A 20,016-nucleotide genomic window follows, 5' to 3' on the forward strand; every position below is an offset into this window, starting at 1 on the left:
GAGACCAGAGAGCGAGCGATGGGAGGGAGGGGAGACAGAGATCGAGCGAGGGGGGGAGCAGGAGCGAGGGAGGGGGAGACAGAGAGCGAGGGAGGGGGAGACAGAGAGCGAGGGAGGGGGAGACAGAGAGCGAGGGAGGGAGACAGAGAGCGAGGGAGGGGGAGACAGAGAGCGAGGGAGGGGGAGACAGAGAGCGAGGGAGGGGGAGACAGAGAGCGAGGGAGGGGGAGACAGAGAGCGAGGGAGGGGGAGACAGAGAGCGAGGGAGGGGGAGACAGAGAGCGAGGGAGGGGGAGACAGAGAGCGAGGGAGGGGGAGACAGAGAGCGAGGGAGGGGGAGACAGAGAGCGAGGGAGGGGGAGACAGAGAGCGAGGGAGGGGGAGACAGAGAGCGAGGGAGGGGGAGACAGAGAGCGAGGGAGGGGGAGACAGAGAGCGAGGGAGGGGGAGACAGAGAGCGAGGGAGGGGGAGACAGAGAGCGAGGGAGGGGGAGACAGAGAGCGAGGGAGGGGGAGACAGAGAGCGAGGGAGGGGAGACAGAGAGCGAGGGAGGGGGAGACAGAGAGCGAGGGAGGGGGAGACAGAGAGCGAGGGAGGGGGAGACAGAGAGCGAGGGAGGGGGAGACAGAGAGCGAGGGAGGGGGAGACAGAGAGCGAGGGAGGGGGAGACAGAGAGCGAGGGAGGGGGAGACAGAGAGCGAGGGAGGGGGAGACAGAGAGCGAGGGAGGGGGAGACAGAGAGCGAGGGAGGGGGAGACAGAGAGCGAGGGAGGGGGAGACAGAGAGCGAGGGAGGGGGAGACAGAGAGCGAGGGAGGGGGAGACAGAGAGCGAGGGAGGGGGAGACAGAGAGCGAGGGAGGGGGAGACAGAGAGCGAGGGAGGGGGAGACAGAGAGCGAGGGAGGGGGAGACAGAGAGCGAGGGAGGGGGAGACAGAGAGCGAGGGAGGGGGAGACAGAGAGCGAGGGAGGGGGAGACAGAGAGCGAGGGAGGGGGAGACAGAGAGCGAGGGAGGGGGAGACAGAGAGCGAGGGAGGGGGAGACAGAGAGCGAGGGAGGGGGAGACAGAGAGCGAGGGAGGGGGAGACAGAGAGCGAGGGAGGGGGAGACAGAGAGCGAGGGAGGGGGAGACAGAGAGCGAGGGAGGGGGAGACAGAGAGCGAGGGAGGGGGAGACAGAGAGCGAGGGAGGGGGAGACAGAGAGCGAGGGAGGGGGAGACAGAGAGCGAGGGAGGGGGAGACAGAGAGCGAGGGAGGGGGAGACAGAGAGCGAGGGAGGGGGAGACAGAGAGCGAGGGAGGGGGAGACAGAGAGCGAGGGAGGGGGAGACAGAGAGCGAGGGAGGGGGAGACAGAGAGCGAGGGAGGGGGAGACAGAGAGCAAGGGAGGGGGGGGAAGGGAGAGAGAGAGAGAGAGGGGGAGAGAGAGAGAGAGAGAGAGGGGGAGAGAGAGAGAGAGAGAGGGGGAGACAGAGAGAGAGGGTAGTGAGGATAAAAGAGCAAGTGTTTGCTTGCTTGGGAGAGGCAGTGGCAGCATGAGCAAGCTTGAAAGTCCAAGAGACCGTTTAAGCTGGAATACAGAGGGCAAGTGCGGTAGAGATGCAGAGCGAGTGAGTGCGTAACAGTGACAGAGCGGCAGAGTCTGAGGGCAAGACGTTGGGGTGAATTGGGTGCAGATTCTTCGGAACACAGGAATTAGCAGCAGAAGCAGGCAAGTTCAACCCTTCCAGCCTGCTCATGGCTGATCTCTCCCTGGTCTCAAATCCACCTCCCCACCCGTTCACATATCCCTTCACCAGGATCCAAGGAATTTTTAGATATCACAACCAATGCATTCACTATCTCTGCTGCCACCTCCTTTAATACCCTAGAGTACAGGCCATCAGGTGCCAGTGAACTATCTGCCTTTAATCCCATTAGTTTATTCCATACCTTCTCCCCAGTGATAGTTATTGCACCAAGTTCCTCTGCATTCACGGTTTTTGGAAAATCGTCATTCTTCTCTACGGTGAAGACAGGGGCAAAATATTGCTTTGGTGCCCCCACCATCTGTGTTCCCCATTAATACCTCACCAGTACCGTCCTCTAAAGGGCCAACATTAACATTAGTTATTCTCTTCCTCCTTATATACTTATTGAAGCTTTTGGAATATCGAGAGGTATTCAATATCTCCCTGAACATCCGCCATTACTCAACCGTCCTGCCCTCAATTATTGCGTCCAGTCTATTTTGGCCAACTCTTTCCTCAGGCCTGTATCATGTCCTCTGCCCAGCGCCAAAACTCCTGCTATATCTGAATCTGAAATTCTGGCATGTTGTGATCACTCTTTCCAAGAGTATCTTTAACAAGACTATTTATCAAGCCTTCTTCATTACATAATACTAAATCGAAAATAACCTGCTCCTTGGTTGGTTCCAGAGCATATTGCCTTAAGAAACAATCCCTCAGACACTATGAAATCTCTCACTGAGGCTCCCTTTGCCAAATTGATAATCCAGTCAATATGCCTGTTAAAATCACCCATGATTGTCGAGGTGCCCTCTCACAGGCCCTCATTATTTCTTGGTTTATACTATACCCCACTTTAGAAACAGCTCATTTGTACTTTTGAAGGAGTGCATTTTGAAGTCTTTAAGCTGATTTCCAGTTTGCAAACAACATTTTCTCTACCCGTAATCATGGACAAAAAAAAAACTGAAGAGGAGCCACGCTTGTCTGTTTAAACGTGTTTCCCCCCCACACTTACCCCTTTGTAGATGTTAACCTCTAAAGTCTGATTGTTCTGAGGGAAGAGGTCGGAGTATGGGCCGCTTTGGTTGAAACAGGCATCGTGCTTCAAAAGAGAAGAAAAACATTTCATCAAAGTGTGAGACACAAACCTCAGTGTTCAACATCAATCACCTTGCCATAACCTTTCGCAATTCATTAATCCTGCAGACGTATCACAAGGGGCAACACGGTAGCACAGTGGTTAGCACTGCTGCCTCACAGCACCAGGGACCCGGGTTCGATTCCCAGCTTGGGTCACTGTCTGTGTGGAGTCTGCACGTTCTCCCTGTGTCTGCATGGGTTTCCTCCGGGTGCTCCGGTTTCCTCCCACAGTCTGAAAGATGTACGGGTTAGGGTGCATTGGCCGTGCTAAATTCTCCCTCAGTGTCACCCGAACAGGAGTGTGGCGACTCGGGGATTTTCACAGCAACTTCATTGCAGTGTTAATGTAAACCTACTTGTGACACTAATAAATAAAATAAACTCTCAATATCACAAAAAAAAATAAAATGGAGGCTTACAGTTCCTTTCATAGAATCATAGAATCCTACAGTGCAGAGAGAGGCCATTCGGCCCATCAAGTCTGCACTGACCACAACCCACTCAGGCCCTGTCCCCATAACCCCATGCATTTACCCTAGCCAGTCCCCCAAGGGGCAATTTAGCATGGCCAATTCACCTAACCTACACATCTTTGGACACTAAGGGGCAATTTAGCATGGCCAATCCACCTAACCTACACATCTTTGGACACTAAGGGGCAGTTTAGCATGGCCAATCCACCCTAACCTGCACATCTTTGGACACTAAGGGGCAATTTAGCATGGCCAATCCACCCTAACCTGCACATCTTTGGACACTAAGGGGCAATTTAGCATGGCCAATCCACCTAACCTGGACATCTTTGGACATTAAGGGGCAATTTAGCATGGCCAATCCACCTAACCTGCACATCTTTGGACACTAAGGGGCAGTTTAGCACGGCCAATCCACCTAACCTTCACATCTTTGGACACTAAGGGGCAATTTAGCATGGCCAATCCACCTAACCTGTACATCTTTGGACACTAAGGGGCAGTTTAGCACGGCCAATCCACCTAACCTTCACATCTTTGGACACTAAGGGGCAATTTAGCATGGCCAATCCACCTAACCTTCACATCTTTGGACACTAAGGGGCAGTTTAGCACGGCCAATCCACCTAACCTTCACATCTTTGGACACTAAGGGGCAGTTTAGCACGGCCAATCCACCTAACCTTCACATCTTTGGACACTAAGGGGCAGTTTAGCACGGCCAATCCACCTAACCTACACATCTTTGGACACTAAGGGACAATTTACCATGGCCAATCCACCTAACCTTCACATCTTTGGACACTAAGGGACAATTTACCATGGCCAATCCACCTAACCTTCACATCTTTGGATGCTAAGGGACAATTTAGCATGGCCAATCCACCTAACCTTCACATCTTTGGATGCTAAGGGGCAATTTAGCATGGCCAATCCACCTAACCTTCACATCTTTGGATGCTAAGGGACAATTTAGCATGGCCAATCCACCTAACCTTCACATCTTTGGATGCTAAGGGGCAATTTAGCATGGCCTTTACATGTTTAGATCTTAAAATTACATTTTTCTTGCATCCCCTAGACTATTGTTTTGTTTCTTTACTTGGTTAATCACCACTGCCCCACAAATGCTTTTAATCACTCCCATCTTCCACCCTATCCCAAACCGCACCCCCCCCCCCCCCCCCCAAACCTTCCTTTCACCAACGCAGAAGCTTTGGCATTTCTAACTTCTCCTGATGAAAGGTCATGACTGGATACGTTAATTCTGTTTTGCCCTCCCAAATGCTGCCCGACCTGCTGAATATTTCCAGCATCTTACCTTTTACGTCCAGTATCCTCACTATCTTGAGCACAAACATCCGAATTTGGATGCAGGCCCCTCCGGCCTGCTGTGCTATTCAATAAGAACATAAGAAATAGGAGCAGGAGTAGGCCATCTAGCCCCTCGAGCCTGCCCCGCCATTCAATAAGATCATGGCTGATCTGAAGTGGATCAGTTCCACTTACCCGCCTGATCCCCATAACCCCTAATTCCCTTACCGATCAGGAATCCACTATCCGTGATTTAAACATATTCAACGAGGTAGCCTCCACCACTTCAGTGGGCAGAGAATTCCAGAGATTCACCACCCTCTGAGAGAAGAAGTTCCTCCTCAACTCTATCCTAAACTGACCCCCCTTTATTTTGAGGCTGTGCCCTCTCGTTCTAGCTTCCTTTCTAAGTGGAAAGAATCTCTCCACCTCTACCCTATCCAGCCCCTTCATTATCTTATAGGTCTCTATAAGATCCCCCCTCAGCCTTCTAAATTCCAACGAGTACAAACCCAATCTGCTCAGTCTCTCCTCATAATCAATACCCCTCATCTCTGGTATCAACCTGGTGAACCTTCTCTGCACTCTCTCCAAGGCCAATATATCCTTCCACAAATAAAGGGACCGATACTGCACACAGTATTCCAGCTGCGGCCTCACCAATGCCCTGTCCAGATGCAGCAAGACATCTCTGCTTTTATATTCTATCCCCCTTGCGATATAGGCCAACATCCCATTTGCCTTCTTGATCACCTGTTGCACCTGCAGACTGGGTTTTTGCGTCTCATGCACAAGGACCCCCAGGTCCCTCTGCACAGTAGCATGTTGTAATTTCTTTCCATTTAGATAATAATCCAATTTGTTATTATTTCTTCCAAAGTGAATAACCTCGCATTTGTCAACGTTATACTCCATCTGCCAGATCCTCGCCCACTCACTCAGCCTGTCCAAATCTCTCTGCAGACCTTCTACGCCCTCCACACGATTCACTTTTCCACTTATCTTTGTGTCATCTGCAAACTTTGTTACCCTACACTCAGTCCCCTCCTCCAGATCATCTATATAAATGGTAAACAGTTGAGGCCCCAGTACCGATCCCTGCGGCACGTCACTAGTTACCATCTGCCAACCAGAAAAGCACCCATTTATTCCGACTCTCTGCTTCCTGTTGGATAGCCAATCCCCAATCCACGCTAACACCCTACCCCCAACTCCGTGTGACCCAATCTTCTTCAGCAACCTTTTGTGAGGCACCTTATCAAACGCCTTTTGGAAATCCAAAAACACCGCATCCACCGGTTCCCCTCCGTTAACCGCACTAGTCACATCTTCATAAAAATCCAACAAGTTCGTCAAGCACGACTTTCCCCTCATGAATCCATGCTGCGTCTGCTTAATCGAACCATTCTTATCCAGATGGCCCGCTATTTCTTCTTTAATGATGGATTTCAGCATTTTCCCAACTACAGACGTTAAGCTAACCGGCCTGTAGTTACCCGCCTTTTGTCTATTTCCTTTTTTAAACAGCGGTGTAACATTAGCCGTTTTCCAATCCGCCGGCACTACCCCAGAATCCAACAAATTTTGATAAATAACCACTAACGCATCCGCTATTACCTCTGACATTTCTTTCAGTACCCTGGGATGCATTCCATCCGGACCCGGGGACTTGTCCACCTTCAGTCCCGTTAGTCTACCAAGCACTGCCTCCCTGGTAACATTAATTGTATTGAGTATCTCTCCTCCTACCAACCCTCTATCGTTAATATTCGGTAAACTATTTGTGTCTTCCACCATGAAGACCGACACAAAAAAACTTATTTAAAGTTTCAGCCATTTCCTCATTTCCCACTATTAATTCCCCCTCTCGTCCTCCGAGGGGCCAACATTCACTCTTGCCACTCTATTCCTTTTTATATATTTGTAAAAGCTTTTACTATCATTTTTTATATTTGGAGCTAGCCTAGCTTCATAACCTATCTTTCCTTTCTTTATCGCTTTCTTAGTCGTTCTTTGTTGTTTCTTAAAGTTTTCCGATTCTCCACTATTTCTGGCCACTCTGTACGCATCGGTCTTTAATTTAATACTCTCCTTAATTTCTTCGTTATCCACGGCTGGTTATCCCTTTTCTTACAGTCCTTCTTTATCACCGGAATATATTGTTGCTGAGTACTGCAACATGGCTGATCGGATTGTTACCTTAACCCCACATTCCCGCTGACCCCCGATAACCTTTCACCTCCTCGTTAATCAAGGCTCCATCTTGCTCTGCCTTAAAAATATTCAAAGACTCTGTTTCCACCGTCTTTGAGGAACAGAGCTCCAGAGACTCTCCACCCTCTGAGAAAAAAATTCTCCTCATCTCCTGACACCTTATTTTTAAACAGTGACCCCGCCCCCCCCCCCCAGCTCTAGATTCTCCCACAAGAGGATTTGATTTATTGTCACATGTATTGGGATGCAGTGAAATGTATTGTTTCTTGCGCGCTATACAGACAAAGCATACCGTTCATAGAGTACATAGGGGAGAAGGAAAGGAGAGGATGCAGAATATAATGTTACAATTACAGATAGGGTGTAGAGAAAGATCAACTTAGCGCGAGGTAGGTCCATTCAAAAGTCTGATGGCAGCAGAGAAAATCCCCAAAGTGCAGAAGGAGGCCATTCAGCCCATCGAATCTGCACTGACCACAATCCCACCCAGTCCCTATTCCTGTAACCCCGAATATTTACCCTAGCTAGTCCCCCTGACATTTGAGGCAATTTAGCATGGCCAATCCATCTAGTCCGCACATCTTTGGACTGTGGGAGGAAACCGGAGCACCTGGAGGAAACCCACGCAGACACGGGGAGAACGTGCAAACTCCGCACAGACAGCGACCGAGACGGGAATTGAACCCGGGTCCCTGGCTCTGTGAGGCAGCCGTGCTAACCATTGTGCCACCGTGCCGCCCCTCGAGTCAGTTGGTACGTGACCTCAGACTTTTGTGTCTTTTTCCCGATGGAAGAAGGTGGAAGAGAGAATGTCCGGACTGCGTAGGGTCCTTAATTATGCTGGCTGCTTTTCCGAGGCAGCGGGAAGTGTAGACAGAGTCAATGGGTGGGAGGCTGGTTTGCGTGATGGACTGGGCTACATTCACAACCCTTTGTAGTTTCTTAACATCCTCTCCACATCCACCCCGTCAATCCCACCTCGGGATCTTAAAGGTTTCAATCAATTTGCTTTTGGATGAATAACAGAAAGCTCCCCTCAGACACACCATACTCTGGGCACCACAAGAAAAGCTGGGGTGAAGGGTTCACATTAGCCCCAGGGGATGTTAACCAACGAAGCTTTCAGCTACAGGTACTGTGGGGCACAGGAAACCCCAAGGGCCAGAGGGAGAGGGTCTTTAACGTGTCTCAATACACTCAGTATGCTGCTGGATATGATCCAAACCCACCCTGACCAGAAAGATCCCAGCCTTCCTTCCAAGCTGCTGCTGAGTCACCGAATGTCAGACCAGATAACAGGAGGGCCATTAACGCTGACCGTAACATTCCGAGGCTAGATATACAAGCAACAGGAACCATTTTTTTGTACTTTCAATGTAATAAAACACTTCAAGGGACTGCTATAAATCAGGCACTAGTGATATTAGGTCAGGTGATCAACAGCTTGGTCAATGAGGTGGGTTTTAAGGAGTGGCAAAAAGGGAGAAAGTGAGGTCGAGAGAGACGGAGAGGTTTAGGGAGGGAGTTCCAGAGCTTGGGGTCCAGGCAGCTGAAGGCACGGCCGTCAGTGGCAGAGCGATTAAAATCAGGGATGCTCGAGAGAAGCCAGAATTGGAGGAGCTCAGAGATCTTGGAGGGGTGTAGGGGTTGGAGTAGGTTAGAGATAGGGAGGGGTGTAGGGGCTGGAGGAGGTTACACAGATAGGGAGGAGTGTAGGGGCTGGAGTAGGTTAGAGATAGGGAGGGGTGTAGGGGCTGGAGGAGGTTACACAGATAGGGAGGGGTGTAGGGGCTGGAGGAGGTTACACAGATAGGGAGGAGTGTAGGGGCTGGAGTAGGTTAGAGATAGGGAGGGGTGTAGGGGCTGGAGGAGGTTACAGTGATAGGGATGGGGTGTGGGGGCTGGAGGAGGTTACAGTGATAGGGAGGTGTGTAGGGGCTGGAGGAGGTTACAGAGATAGGGAGTGGTGTAGGGGCTGGAGGAGGTTACACAGATAGGGAGGGGTGTAGGGGCTGGAGGAGGTTACAGAGATAGGGAGGGGGTGTCGGGGGCTGGAGGAGGTTACAGAGATAGGGAGGTGTGTAGGAGGTTACAGAGATAGGGAGGCGTGTAGGGGCTTGAGGAGGTTACAGAGATAGGGAGGGGTGTAGAGGCTGGAGGAGGTTACAGAGATAGGGAGGGGTGTAGGGGCTGGAGGAGGTTACAGAGATAGGGAGGGGTGTAGGGGCTGGAGGAGGTTACAGAGATAGGGAGGGGTGTAGGGGCTGGAGGAGGTTCCAGAGATAGGGAGGGGTGTAGGGGCTGGAGGATGTTACAGAGATAGGGAGGGGTGTAGAGGCTGGAGGAGGTTACAGAGATAGGGAGGGGTGTAGGGGCTGGAGGAGGTTACAGAGATAGGGAGGGGTGTAGGGGCTGGAGGAGGTTACAGAGATAGGGAGGGGTGTAGGGGCTGGAGGAGGTTCCAGAGATAGGGAGGGGTGTAGGGGCTGGAGGATGTTACAGAGATAGGGAGGGGTGTAGGGGCTGGAGGAGGTTACCGAGATAGGAGGGGTGTAGGGGCTGGAGGAGGTTACAGAGATAGGGAGGGAGTGTAGGGGCTAGAGGAGGTTACAGAGATAGGGAGGGGTGTAGAGGCTGGAGGAGGTTACAGAGATAGGGAGGGGTGTAGGGGCTGGAGGAGGTTACAGAGATAGGGAGGGGGTGTAGGCGATTGGAGGATATTACAGAGATAGGGAGGGGTGTAGGGGCTGGAGGAGGTTACAGAGATAGGGAGGGGTGTAGGGGCTGGAGGAGGTTACAGAGATAGGGAGGGGTGTAGGGGCTGGAGGAGGTTCCAGAGATAGGGAGGGGTGTAGGGGCTGGAGGATGTTACAGAGATAGGGAGGGGTGTAGGGGCTGGAGGAGGTTACAGAGATAGGGAGGGAGTGTAGGGGCTGGAGGAGGTTACAGAGATAGGGAGGGGTGTAGGGGCTGGAGGAGGTTACAGAGATAGGGAGTGAGTGTAGGGGCTGGAGGAGGTTAGAGAGATAGGGAGGGGTGTAGGGGCTGCAGGAGGTTACAGAGATAGGGAGGGGTGTAGGGGCTGGAGGAGGTTACAGAGCTAGGGAGGGGTGTAGGGGCTGGAGGAGGTTACAGAGATAGGGAGGGGGTGTAGGGGCTGGAGGAGGTTACAGAGATAGGGAGGGGGTGTAGGGGCTGGAGGAGGTTACAGAGATAGGGAGGGGGTGTAGGGGCTGGAGGAGGTTACAGAGATAGGGAGGGGGTGTAGGGGCTGGAGGTGGTTACAGAGATAGGGAGGGGTGTAGGGGCTGGGGGAGGTTACAGAGATAGGGAGGGGTGTAGGGGCTGGAGGAGGTTACAGAGATAGGGAGGGGGTGGGGTGATGGAGGGAATTGAAAATGTGAATTTTATAATCGAGATGTTGATTGGCCGGGAGCCAGTGTGGGTCAGCGGGCACAGGGTGAGGTGCGGGGGGGGGGGAACGGGATTTGGGGTGAGTTGGGACACGGGCAGCAGAGTTCTGGATGTCCTCAAGTTTCCAGAGGGTGGAATGTGGTACAGCAGCCGGGAGTGAGTTGGAACAGTCGAGTCTGGAGGTAATGAAGGGACGGATGAGGGTTTCAGCAGCGGATCAGCTGAGACAGGGGTGGAGTCGGGCGGTGTGACGGAGGTGGAAATGGGCGGTCTTCGCGATGGAGTGGATTTGTGGTCAGAAGTTCATCACAGGGTCAAGTGTGACACCAAGATTGTGAAGAGACTGGTTTAGACTGGTTACCATGGAGGGGGATGGAGTTAGGGAATGGAGTTTGGAGCTGGGATTGAAAACAATGCCTTCAGTCTTCCCAATATAGAATTGGAGGGAATTTCCACCCATCTGGCACTGGGTGTGGGATAAGCAGTCGGATCATTTAGCAACAATTAAAGGAGGAGTGGAGTGAGGTGGAGCTGGGTGTGGTCAGTGTACACGGGACAACTAACGCTGCGTTTTCAGATGATGTCACTGAGTGGGCAGCGTGGAGATGAGGAATAGGAGGGTTGGGGGGGTCCAGGAGAGATCCCGGGGGACACCAGAGGGAACGGTGCAGGAACAGGAAGAGAAGCCATTGCCGGTGATTTTCTGACTGTGATGAGATTGGTAAGAATGGAACCAGGGGAGAGCAGTCCCACCCAGCTGGACAACAGTGGAGAGGGTGCGGGAAGAGGATGGAGCGGTCAAACCAGGTCAAAGGCTGCAGACAGCTGGAGAAGGCCGAGGGGGGAGTTTATCTTCGTCCCGGTCACACAGGATGAAACGTGTGGCTTTGATAAGAACCATTTCGGAATCAGGGGCAGAAACCGGATTGGAGGGATTTAATCATGGAGTTGTGGGAAAGATGGGAACGCATTCGGGAGATGACAACATGGCCAAACAGTTTGGAAAGGAAAAGGGATTGGAGATGGGGCGGTAGGTTATTAGGATGGAGGGGGAAGGGGGTTATTTTTCTGAGCAGAGCGCTGATGACGGTAGATTTCAAGAGAGAGAAATGGTCGCAATATCGGCGAAGGTAGGGATCCGGAGGGAATGTCGAGTGGGTCAACATTGGGAATAGGATTGAGGGAGATTGTGTGAGTCAGCATTGGGAATAGGATTGAGGGAGATTGAGTGAGTCAACATTGGGAATAGGATCGAGGGGGATTGAGTGGGTCAGCATTGGGAATAGGATCGAGGGAGATTGAGTGAGTCAGCATTGGGAATAGGATCGAGGGGGGATTGAGTGAGTCAGCATTGGGAATAGGATCGAGGGGGATTGAGTGGGTCAGCATTGGGAATAGGATCGAGGGGGGATTGAGTGAGTCAGCATTGGGAATAGGATCGAGGGGGGATTGAGTGAGTCAGCATTGGGAATAGGATCGAGGGAGGATTGAGTGAGTCAGCATTGGGAATAGGATCGAGGGGGGATTGAGTGAGTCAGCATTGGGAATAGGATCGAGGGGGATTGAGTGAGTCAGCATTGGGAATAGGATCGAGGGGGATTGAGTGAGTCAGCATTGGGAATAGGATCGAGGGGGGATTGAGTGAGTCAGCATTGGGAATAGGATCGAGGGGGGATTGAGTGAGTCAGCATTGGGAATAGGATCGAGGGGGATTGAGTGAGTCAGCATTGGGAATAGGATCGAGGGGGATTGAGTGAGTCAGCATTGGGAATAGGATCGAGGGGGGATTGAGTGAGTCAGCATTGGGAATAGGATCGAGGGGGGATTGAGTGAGTCAGCATTGGGAATAGGATCGAGGGGGGATTGAGTGAGTCGGGATTGGGAATAGGATCGAGGGGGGATTGAGTGAGTCAGCATTGGGAATAGGATCGAGGGGGATTGAGTGAGTCGGGATTGGGATCGAGGGGGGATTGAGTGAGTCAGCATTGGGAATAGGATCGAGCGGGATTGAGTGGGTCAGCATTGGGAATAGGATCGAGGGAGATTGAGTGAGTCAGCATTGGGAATAGGATCGAGGGGGGATTGAGTGAGTCAGCATTGGGAATAGGATCGAGGGGGGATTGAGTGAGTCAGCATTGGGAATAGGATCGAGGGGGGATTGAGTGAGTCAGCATTGGGAATAGGATCGAGGGGGGATTGAGTGGGTCAGCATTGGGAATAGGATCGAGGGAGGATTGAGTGAGTCAGCATTGGGAATAGGATCGAGGGGGGATTGAGTGAGTCAGCATTGGGAATAGGATCGAGGGGGATTGAGTGAGTCAGCATTGGGAATAGGATCGAGGGGGGATTGAGTGAGTCAGCATTGGGAATAGGATCGAGGGAGGATTGAGTGAGTCAGCATTGGGAATAGGATCGAGGGGGGATTGAGTGAGTCAGCATTGGGAATAGGATCGAGGGGGATTGAGTGAGTCAGCATTGGGAATAGGATCGAGGGGGATTGAGTGAGTCAGCATTGGGAATAGGATCGAGGGGGGATTGAGTGAGTCAGCATTGGGAATAGGATCGAGGGGGGATTGAGTGAGTCAGCATTGGGAATAGGATCGAGGGGGATTGAGTGAGTCAGCATTGGGAATAGGATCGAGGGGGATTGAGTGAGTCAGCATTGGGAATAGGATCGAGGGGGGATTGAGTGAGTCAGCATTGGGAATAGGATCGAGGGGGGATTGAGTGAGTCAGCATTGGGAATAGGATCGAGGGGGGATTGAGTGAGTCGGGATTGGGAATAGGATCGAGGGGGGATTGAGTGAGTCAGCATTGGGAATAGGATCGAGGGGGATTGAGTGAGTCGGGATTGGGATCGAGGGGGGATTGAGTGAGTCAGCATTGGGAATAGGATCGAGCGGGATTGAGTGGGTCAGCATTGGGAATAGGATCGAGGGAGATTGAGTGAGTCAGCATTGGGAATAGGATCGAGGGGGGATTGAGTGAGTCAGCATTGGGAATAGGATCGAGGGGGGATTGAGTGAGTCAGCATTGGGAATAGGATCGAGGGGGGATTGAGTGAGTCAGCATTGGGAATAGGATCGAGGGGGGATTGAGTGAGTCAGCATTGGGAATAGGATCGAGGGGGGATTGAGTGAGTCAGCATTGGGAATAGGATCGAGGGAGATTGAGTGAGTCGGGATTGGGAATAGGATCGAGGGGGGATTGAGTGTGTCAGCATTGGGAATAGGATCGAGGGGGATTGAGTGAGTCGGGATTGGGAATAGGATCGAGGGGGGATTGAGTGAGTCAGCATTGGGAATAGGATTGAGGGAGATTGAGTGAGTCGGGATTGGGAATAAGATCGAGGGGGGATTGAGTGAGTCAGCATTGGGAATAGGATCGAGCGGGATTGAGTGGGTCAGCATTGGGAATAGGATCGAGGGAACTTGGTCGCTTCCCCATGCTGACCCACTCAGATAAAAAAGGAAAACTTCTGGCTCACTGCACAGTGACCAAATGCACCCGGGTTCTAATTCAGGGCAATAAACAAAGCAGGGATAGAATGCCGTATCCTCTGGTCTCCCTTGTTCAATACATCACAATTATTCACAGCCATCAGGGGGAGTCCAAACATTTTCCTTCTCAATTCACAATGAGGCTTTGCAACATGAGTGAACAAAGGCTTTACCGTCCAGTACATCAATCATTAGCTACCTGCAGCCAAATGGAAAATAGCACCTCTGACTAATACCACCAACCAGCAACAGACACTCTTGTTAGGCCTCCCAATGCACGGTATACACAAGCAAGCTCAAAAAACCTGAGTGCATTTGTTGCTGAAAAGACAAGATAAAAAGTGAGTGTTCGACCCGCCTGGTGACCTGTTATGTACACCACATGCAAGGATCCCACGCACCCTGGATATTCTCTCTTCCACTGGACTAATACCTTCTTCCGTCGGGAAAATGATACAAAAGTTTGAGGTCACGTCCCAACCGACTCTCACCAACTTTTACAGATGCACCATAGAAAGCATCCTTTCTGGTTGTATCACAGCTTGGTCTGGGCTCCTGCTCTGCCCAAGACCACAAGAAACTACAAAGGGTCATGAATGTAGCCCAATCCATCACGCAAACCAGCCTCCCATCCATTGACTCTGTCTACACTTCCCGCTGCCTCGGCAAAGCAGCCGGCATAATCAAGGATCCCACGCACCCCGGACATTCTCTCTTCCATCTTCTTCCGTCGGGAAAAAGATACAAAAGTCTGAGGTCACGTACCAACCGACTCAAGAACAGCTTCTTCCCTGCTGCTGTCAGACTTTTGGATGGTCCTATCACATATTAAGCTGATCTTTCTCTACACCCTAGCTATGACTGTAACACTACATTCTGCACCCTCTCCTTTCCTTCTCCCCTATGTACTCTATGAATGGTATGCTTTGTACAGCGCGCAAGAAACAATACTTTTCACTGTATCCCAATACATGTGACAATAATAAATCAAATATTAAGCTGATCTTTCTCTATACCCTAGCTATGACTGTAACACTGCATTCTGCACTCTCTCCTTTCCTTCTCCCCAATGTACTCTATGAATAGTATGCTTTGTCTGTATAGCGCACAAGAAACAATTCTTTTCACTGTATCCCAATACATGTGACAATAATAAATGGAATCAAAACTTATACAAAACTCCAGTTAGATTCAGGGCACCCCTTTAAAGGTTGAGACTGGGGGAGACACTAAAGGGTGCGGGGAGTGAAGAGATAGGGACTAGACTGGGTGGGATATTGAAGGGTGCGGCGAGTGAGGGGGAGAGTGGGATTAGACTGGGTGGGATATTAGAAGGTGCGGGGAGTGAGGGGGAGAGTGGGATTAGTCTGGGTGGGATATTAAAGGGTGCGGGCAGTGAGGGGGAGAGTGGGATTAGACTGGGTGGGATATTAAAGGGTGCGGGGAGTGAGGGGGATTAGACTGGGTGGGATATTAAAGGGTGCGGCGAGTGAGGGGGAGAGTGGGATTAGACTGGGTGGGATATTAGAAGGTGCGGGGAGTGAGGGGGAGAGTGGGATTAGTCTGGGTGGGATATTAAAGGGTGCGGGCAGTGAGGGGGAGAGTGGGATTAGACTGGGTGGGATATTAAAGGGTGCGGGGAGTGAGGGGGATTAGACTGGGTGGGATATTAAAGGGTGCGGCGAGTGAGGGGGAGAGTGGGATTAGACTGGGTGGGATATTAGAAGGTGCGGGGAGTGAGGGGGAGAGTGGGATTAGTCTGGGTGGGATATTAAAGGGTGCGGGGAGTGAGGGGGAGAGTGGGATTAGACTGGGTGGGATATTAAAGGGAGCGGGCAGTGAGGGGGAGAGTGGGATTAGACTGGGTGGGATATTAAAGAGTGTGGGGAGTGAGGGGGAGAGTGTGATTAGACTGGGTGGGATATTAAAGGGTGCGGGGAGTGAGGGGGAGAGTGGGATTAGACTGGGTGGGACATTAAAGGGTGCGGGGAGTGAGGGGGAGAGTGGGATTAGACTGGGTGGGACATTAAAGGGTGCGGGGAGTGAGGGGGAGAGTGGGATTAGACTGGGTGGGATATTAAAGGGTGCGGGGAGTGAGGAGAGAGTGGGATTAGACTGGGTGGGATATTAAAGGGTGCGGGGAGTGAGGGGGATTAGACTGGGTGGGATATTAAAGGGTGCGGGGAGTGAGGGGGATTAGACTGGGTGGGATATTAAAGGGTGCGGGGAAGTGAGGGGGACAGTGTGATTAGACTGGGTGGGATATTAAAGGGTGCGGAGAGTGAGGGGGAGAGTGGGATTAGACTGGGTGGGACATTAAAGGGTGCGGGGAGTGAGGAGTGGGATTAGACTGGGTGGGATATTAAAGGGTGCGGGGAGTGAGGGGGATTAGACTGGGTGGGATATTAAAGGGTGCGGGGAGTGAGGGGGAGAGTGGGATTAGACTGGGTGGGATATTAAAGGGTGCGGAGAGTGAGGGGGAGAGTGGGATTAGACTGGGTGGGATATTAAAGGGTGCGGAGAGTGAGGGGGAGAGTGGGATTAGACTGGGTGGGATATTAAAGGGTGCGGGGAGTGAGGGGGATTAGACTGGGTGGGATATTAAAGGGTGCGGGGAGTGAGGAGAGAGTGGGATTAGTCTGGGTGGGATATAAAAGGGTGTGGGGAGTGAGGGGGAGTAGACTGGGTGGGATATTAAAGGGTGCGGGGAGTGAGGGGGAGAGTGGGATTAGACTGGGTGGGATATTAAAGGGTGCGGGGAGTGAGGAGAGAGTGGGATTAGACTGGGTGGGATATTAAAGGGTGCGGGGAGTGAGGAGAGAGTGGGATTAGTCTGGGTGGGATATAAAAGGGTGTGGGGAGTGAGGGGGAGTAGACTGGGTGGGATATTAAAGGGTGCGGGGAGTGAGGGGGAGAGTGGGATTAGACTGGGTGGGATATTAAAGGGTGCGGCGAGTGAGGGGGAGAGTGGGATTAGACTGGGTGGGATATTAAAGGGTGCGGGGAGTGAGGGGGATTAGACTGGGTGGGATATTAAAGGGTGCGGGGAGTGAGGAGAGAGTGGGATTAGTCTGGGTGGGATATAAAAGGGTGTGGGGAGTGAGGGGGAGTAGACTGGGTGGGATATTAAAGGGTGCGGGGAGTGAGGGGGAGAGTGGGATTAGACTGGGTGGGATATTAAAGGGTGCGGGGAGTGAGGAGAGAGTGGGATTAGACTGGGTGGGATATTAACAGGTGTTGGGTTGGACAGGGTGGATCCCAGAGGAAATGATTACACAGATTAAATGGGATGAGTTCCCCATCTCCATGCTGGAATGTTTGATGATTGCGTGCTGCAAATTGTGATTTTGGGAATGGTTGCAGTAAAGATCATGCTTCCAAGGGAACGCAGTACGTCCCACACTCACCACTTGTGCGTTGGTCCGATTATAAAACGCTTCAGCGAACACCGAAACCACAAAGACATTGATGAGGAATGAGACAAACAAAGCCAGGCAGGCTTCGATGAAGAAGTAACGATTCGCCTCCCTCACTTCATTCTTATTGGCTCGGTTCACTTCCCTGGACTGAGAAATGGAAGATGTCAGTACTTGTATGTCAGAGATTGGTTGAGAGACATGTAAAATTCCTGAAATCCCATTTCACTTCCGTCAGTAAACCAGCCTATCCTGGGTAGGAAAGGAAGGAAAACGGACATGCCACACTGAACAGAGAATGCCCCGTTTTCTCAATCCATTTACAGGATGCGAGTGTCACTGGCTAGACATTTACTGCCCATCCCTGATTGCCCCTTGAGAAGGTGGTGGTGAGCTCCCTTCTTGAACCGCTGCAGTTCGTGTGGTGTAGGTACACCCACAGTGCTGTTAGGGAGGGAGTTCCAGGATTGTTATTGGACATCAGTCAGTCCCTGTGGTGTAGGTACACCCACAGTGCTGTTAGGGAGGGGGTTCCAGGATTGTTATTGGACATCAGTCAGTCCGTGTGGTGTAGGTACACCCACGGTGCTGGTAGGGAGTGAGTTCCAGGATTTTGACCCAGCGACAGTGAAGGAACGGCGGTATATTTCCAAGTCAGGATGATGAGTGACTTGGAGGGGAACCGCCAGGTGGTGGTGTTCCCAGGTATCTGCTGCTCTTGTCCTTCTAGATGGTAGAGGTCATGGGTTTGGAAGGTGTTGTCAAAGGAGTTTTGCTGAGTTTTTGCAGTGTATCTTGTAGATGGTACACACTGCTGCTACTGAGCGTCGGTGGTGGAGGGAGTGGGTGTTTGTGGATGGGGGGCCAATCAAGCAGGGCTGCTTTGTCCTGGATGGTGTTGAGCTTCTTGAGTGTTGTTGGAGCTGCACCATCCAGGCAAGTGGGGAATATTCCATCACACTCCTGACTTGTGCCTTGTCGATGGTGGACAGGCTTTGGGGGGTAAGGAGGTGAGTTACTCTCCATAAGATTGCCAGCCTCTGAACTGCTCTGTAAGCCACAGTATTTATATGGCTGGGTCCAGTTCAATTTCTGGTCAGTGGTAACCTGAGAGTGTCGTGACCAACGCCTGTACGCAGGTGAGCACCCACCCCTCAATTTCCCCATTCTACTTACTGACAAGTTACTGGAAGAGGGATCAGAAACACTCATTTAGCGCCCCACAACAAGTTGCCCGACTTCGGATGACCCAAAATATAGACAGGGAACTTTTGCAAGGATCCAAATACAAGAATACACACAACCTCACCTTGACCAAGGCAGAGTGTAGGTAGATATTGTGGGGCATGATCACAGCGCCAACAATTCCAACTGCCTGCTCCAACTGGCGGTTTCCACAGCCTTCACAGTAAGGAACAAACATCCCCTTCAGCAACTGTCCCTGGTCTGGCTTCACAGTCACATACTGCGGGGCAGAGAAACACAATTTAGTAATGACGAGACCAAACCACTCTCTGCAATAATGGGTTCCTTATTTATCGTCATTTCAAACGACATGCATCCTGCACAGACAGTAAAAGCGAACCTGGCTTAATTGGTTCTGGGAAACCACTCATCTACCTGTACATTGAAATTGGAATGACGTTGAAGATGGGCAGTATTGCCCAGTGTTGGACCAAACTAGACAGCCTGTGCCACTGCACCAAAGCATGTTGACCTGAAGCTGAACTGACAAGTGAGTGGCACTGTGATACGATGATGCAGTTCATTAAAGGAATAAAGACAAGCCGACGAGGTACGTAATCACTGAGTGTCCTCCACACACTGTAGGACCACATCAAAGTAGTGTGACATAGAGAAATGCCAGAGCACTCGCTGTCAGAACAGATTTACCAACATGTTGGAGAACAAGTTGCAAATCATGCTCAGTAAATGTTAAAGTTTATTTATTAGTCACAAGTAGGCTTACATTAACACTGCAATGAAGTTACTGTGAAAATCCCCTAGTCACCACACTCCTGTTCATGTGCACTCGGGGACAATTATTTTTAGTTTTAGCATGGCCAGTGCACCTAACCTGCACGTCTTTGGACACTAAGGGGCAATTTATCATGGCCAATCCACCTAACCAGCACGTCTTTGGACACTAAGGGGCAATTTATCATGGCCAATCCACCTAACCTACACATCTTTGGACACTAAGGGGCAATTTAGCATGGCCAATCCACCTAACCAGCACGTCTTTGGACACTAAGGGGCAATTTAGCATGGCCAATCCCCCTAACCTGCACATCTTTGGACACTAAGGGACAATTTAGCATGGCCAGTGCACCTAACCTGCACGTCTTTGGACACTAAGGGGCAATTTAGCATGGCCAGTGCACCTAACCTGCACGTCTTTGGACTGTGGGAGGAAACCGGAGCACCCGGAGGAAACCCACGCAGACACGGGGAGAACGTGCAAACTCCACACAGACAATGATCCAAGTCCGGAACTGAACCCAGGTCCCTGGCGCTGAGACAGCAGTGCTAACACTGTGCCACCCCAAATATATCAGGTTCACTCAGAGAGCACGCATGTGAGAGTATGCACATGCGTAATAGAGCGTTCTAGATCTCAATTACCCTTTGAAGAACTGCTTCCTGACATTGGCCCCGAAAGACAGCTCCAATTTAAAAAGGTCATTCTCCCCCCACCAGAGGAAATAGTTTCTCTCCAGGAACTCCTGTAATCATCTTAATAACATTGCAATTAGATCGCCTCTTAATCTTCAAGCCAACTCCACTCAACCAGTCTTCATAATTCAATCCT

At 51.3% G+C, this 20,016-nt stretch overlaps 1 protein-coding gene across 4 annotated transcripts in view; it reads right to left on the reverse strand.

The window, feature by feature from the left end:
* The window catches only part of LOC144481888 (natural resistance-associated macrophage protein 2-like), a 113,810-nt gene that overhangs the window by 17,880 nt on the left and 75,914 nt on the right, over positions 1 to 20,016 (reverse strand). For all 4 annotated transcript variants that reach the window (XM_078201047.1, XM_078201048.1, XM_078201046.1 and 1 more), the window contains 3 exons: positions 18,514 to 18,669; positions 17,196 to 17,354; positions 2,749 to 2,835 (listed from right to left, as the gene is read on the reverse strand). In XM_078201047.1, the coding sequence (XP_078057173.1) occupies positions 2,749 to 2,835; positions 17,196 to 17,354; positions 18,514 to 18,669 (402 nt within the window). The remainder of the gene's footprint in view (positions 1 to 2,748; positions 2,836 to 17,195; positions 17,355 to 18,513; positions 18,670 to 20,016) is intronic.

The sequence above is a fragment of the Mustelus asterias genome, chromosome X (genome assembly GCF_964213995.1).
Source record: "Mustelus asterias chromosome X, sMusAst1.hap1.1, whole genome shotgun sequence".
NCBI lineage: Eukaryota > Metazoa > Chordata > Chondrichthyes > Carcharhiniformes > Triakidae > Mustelus > Mustelus asterias.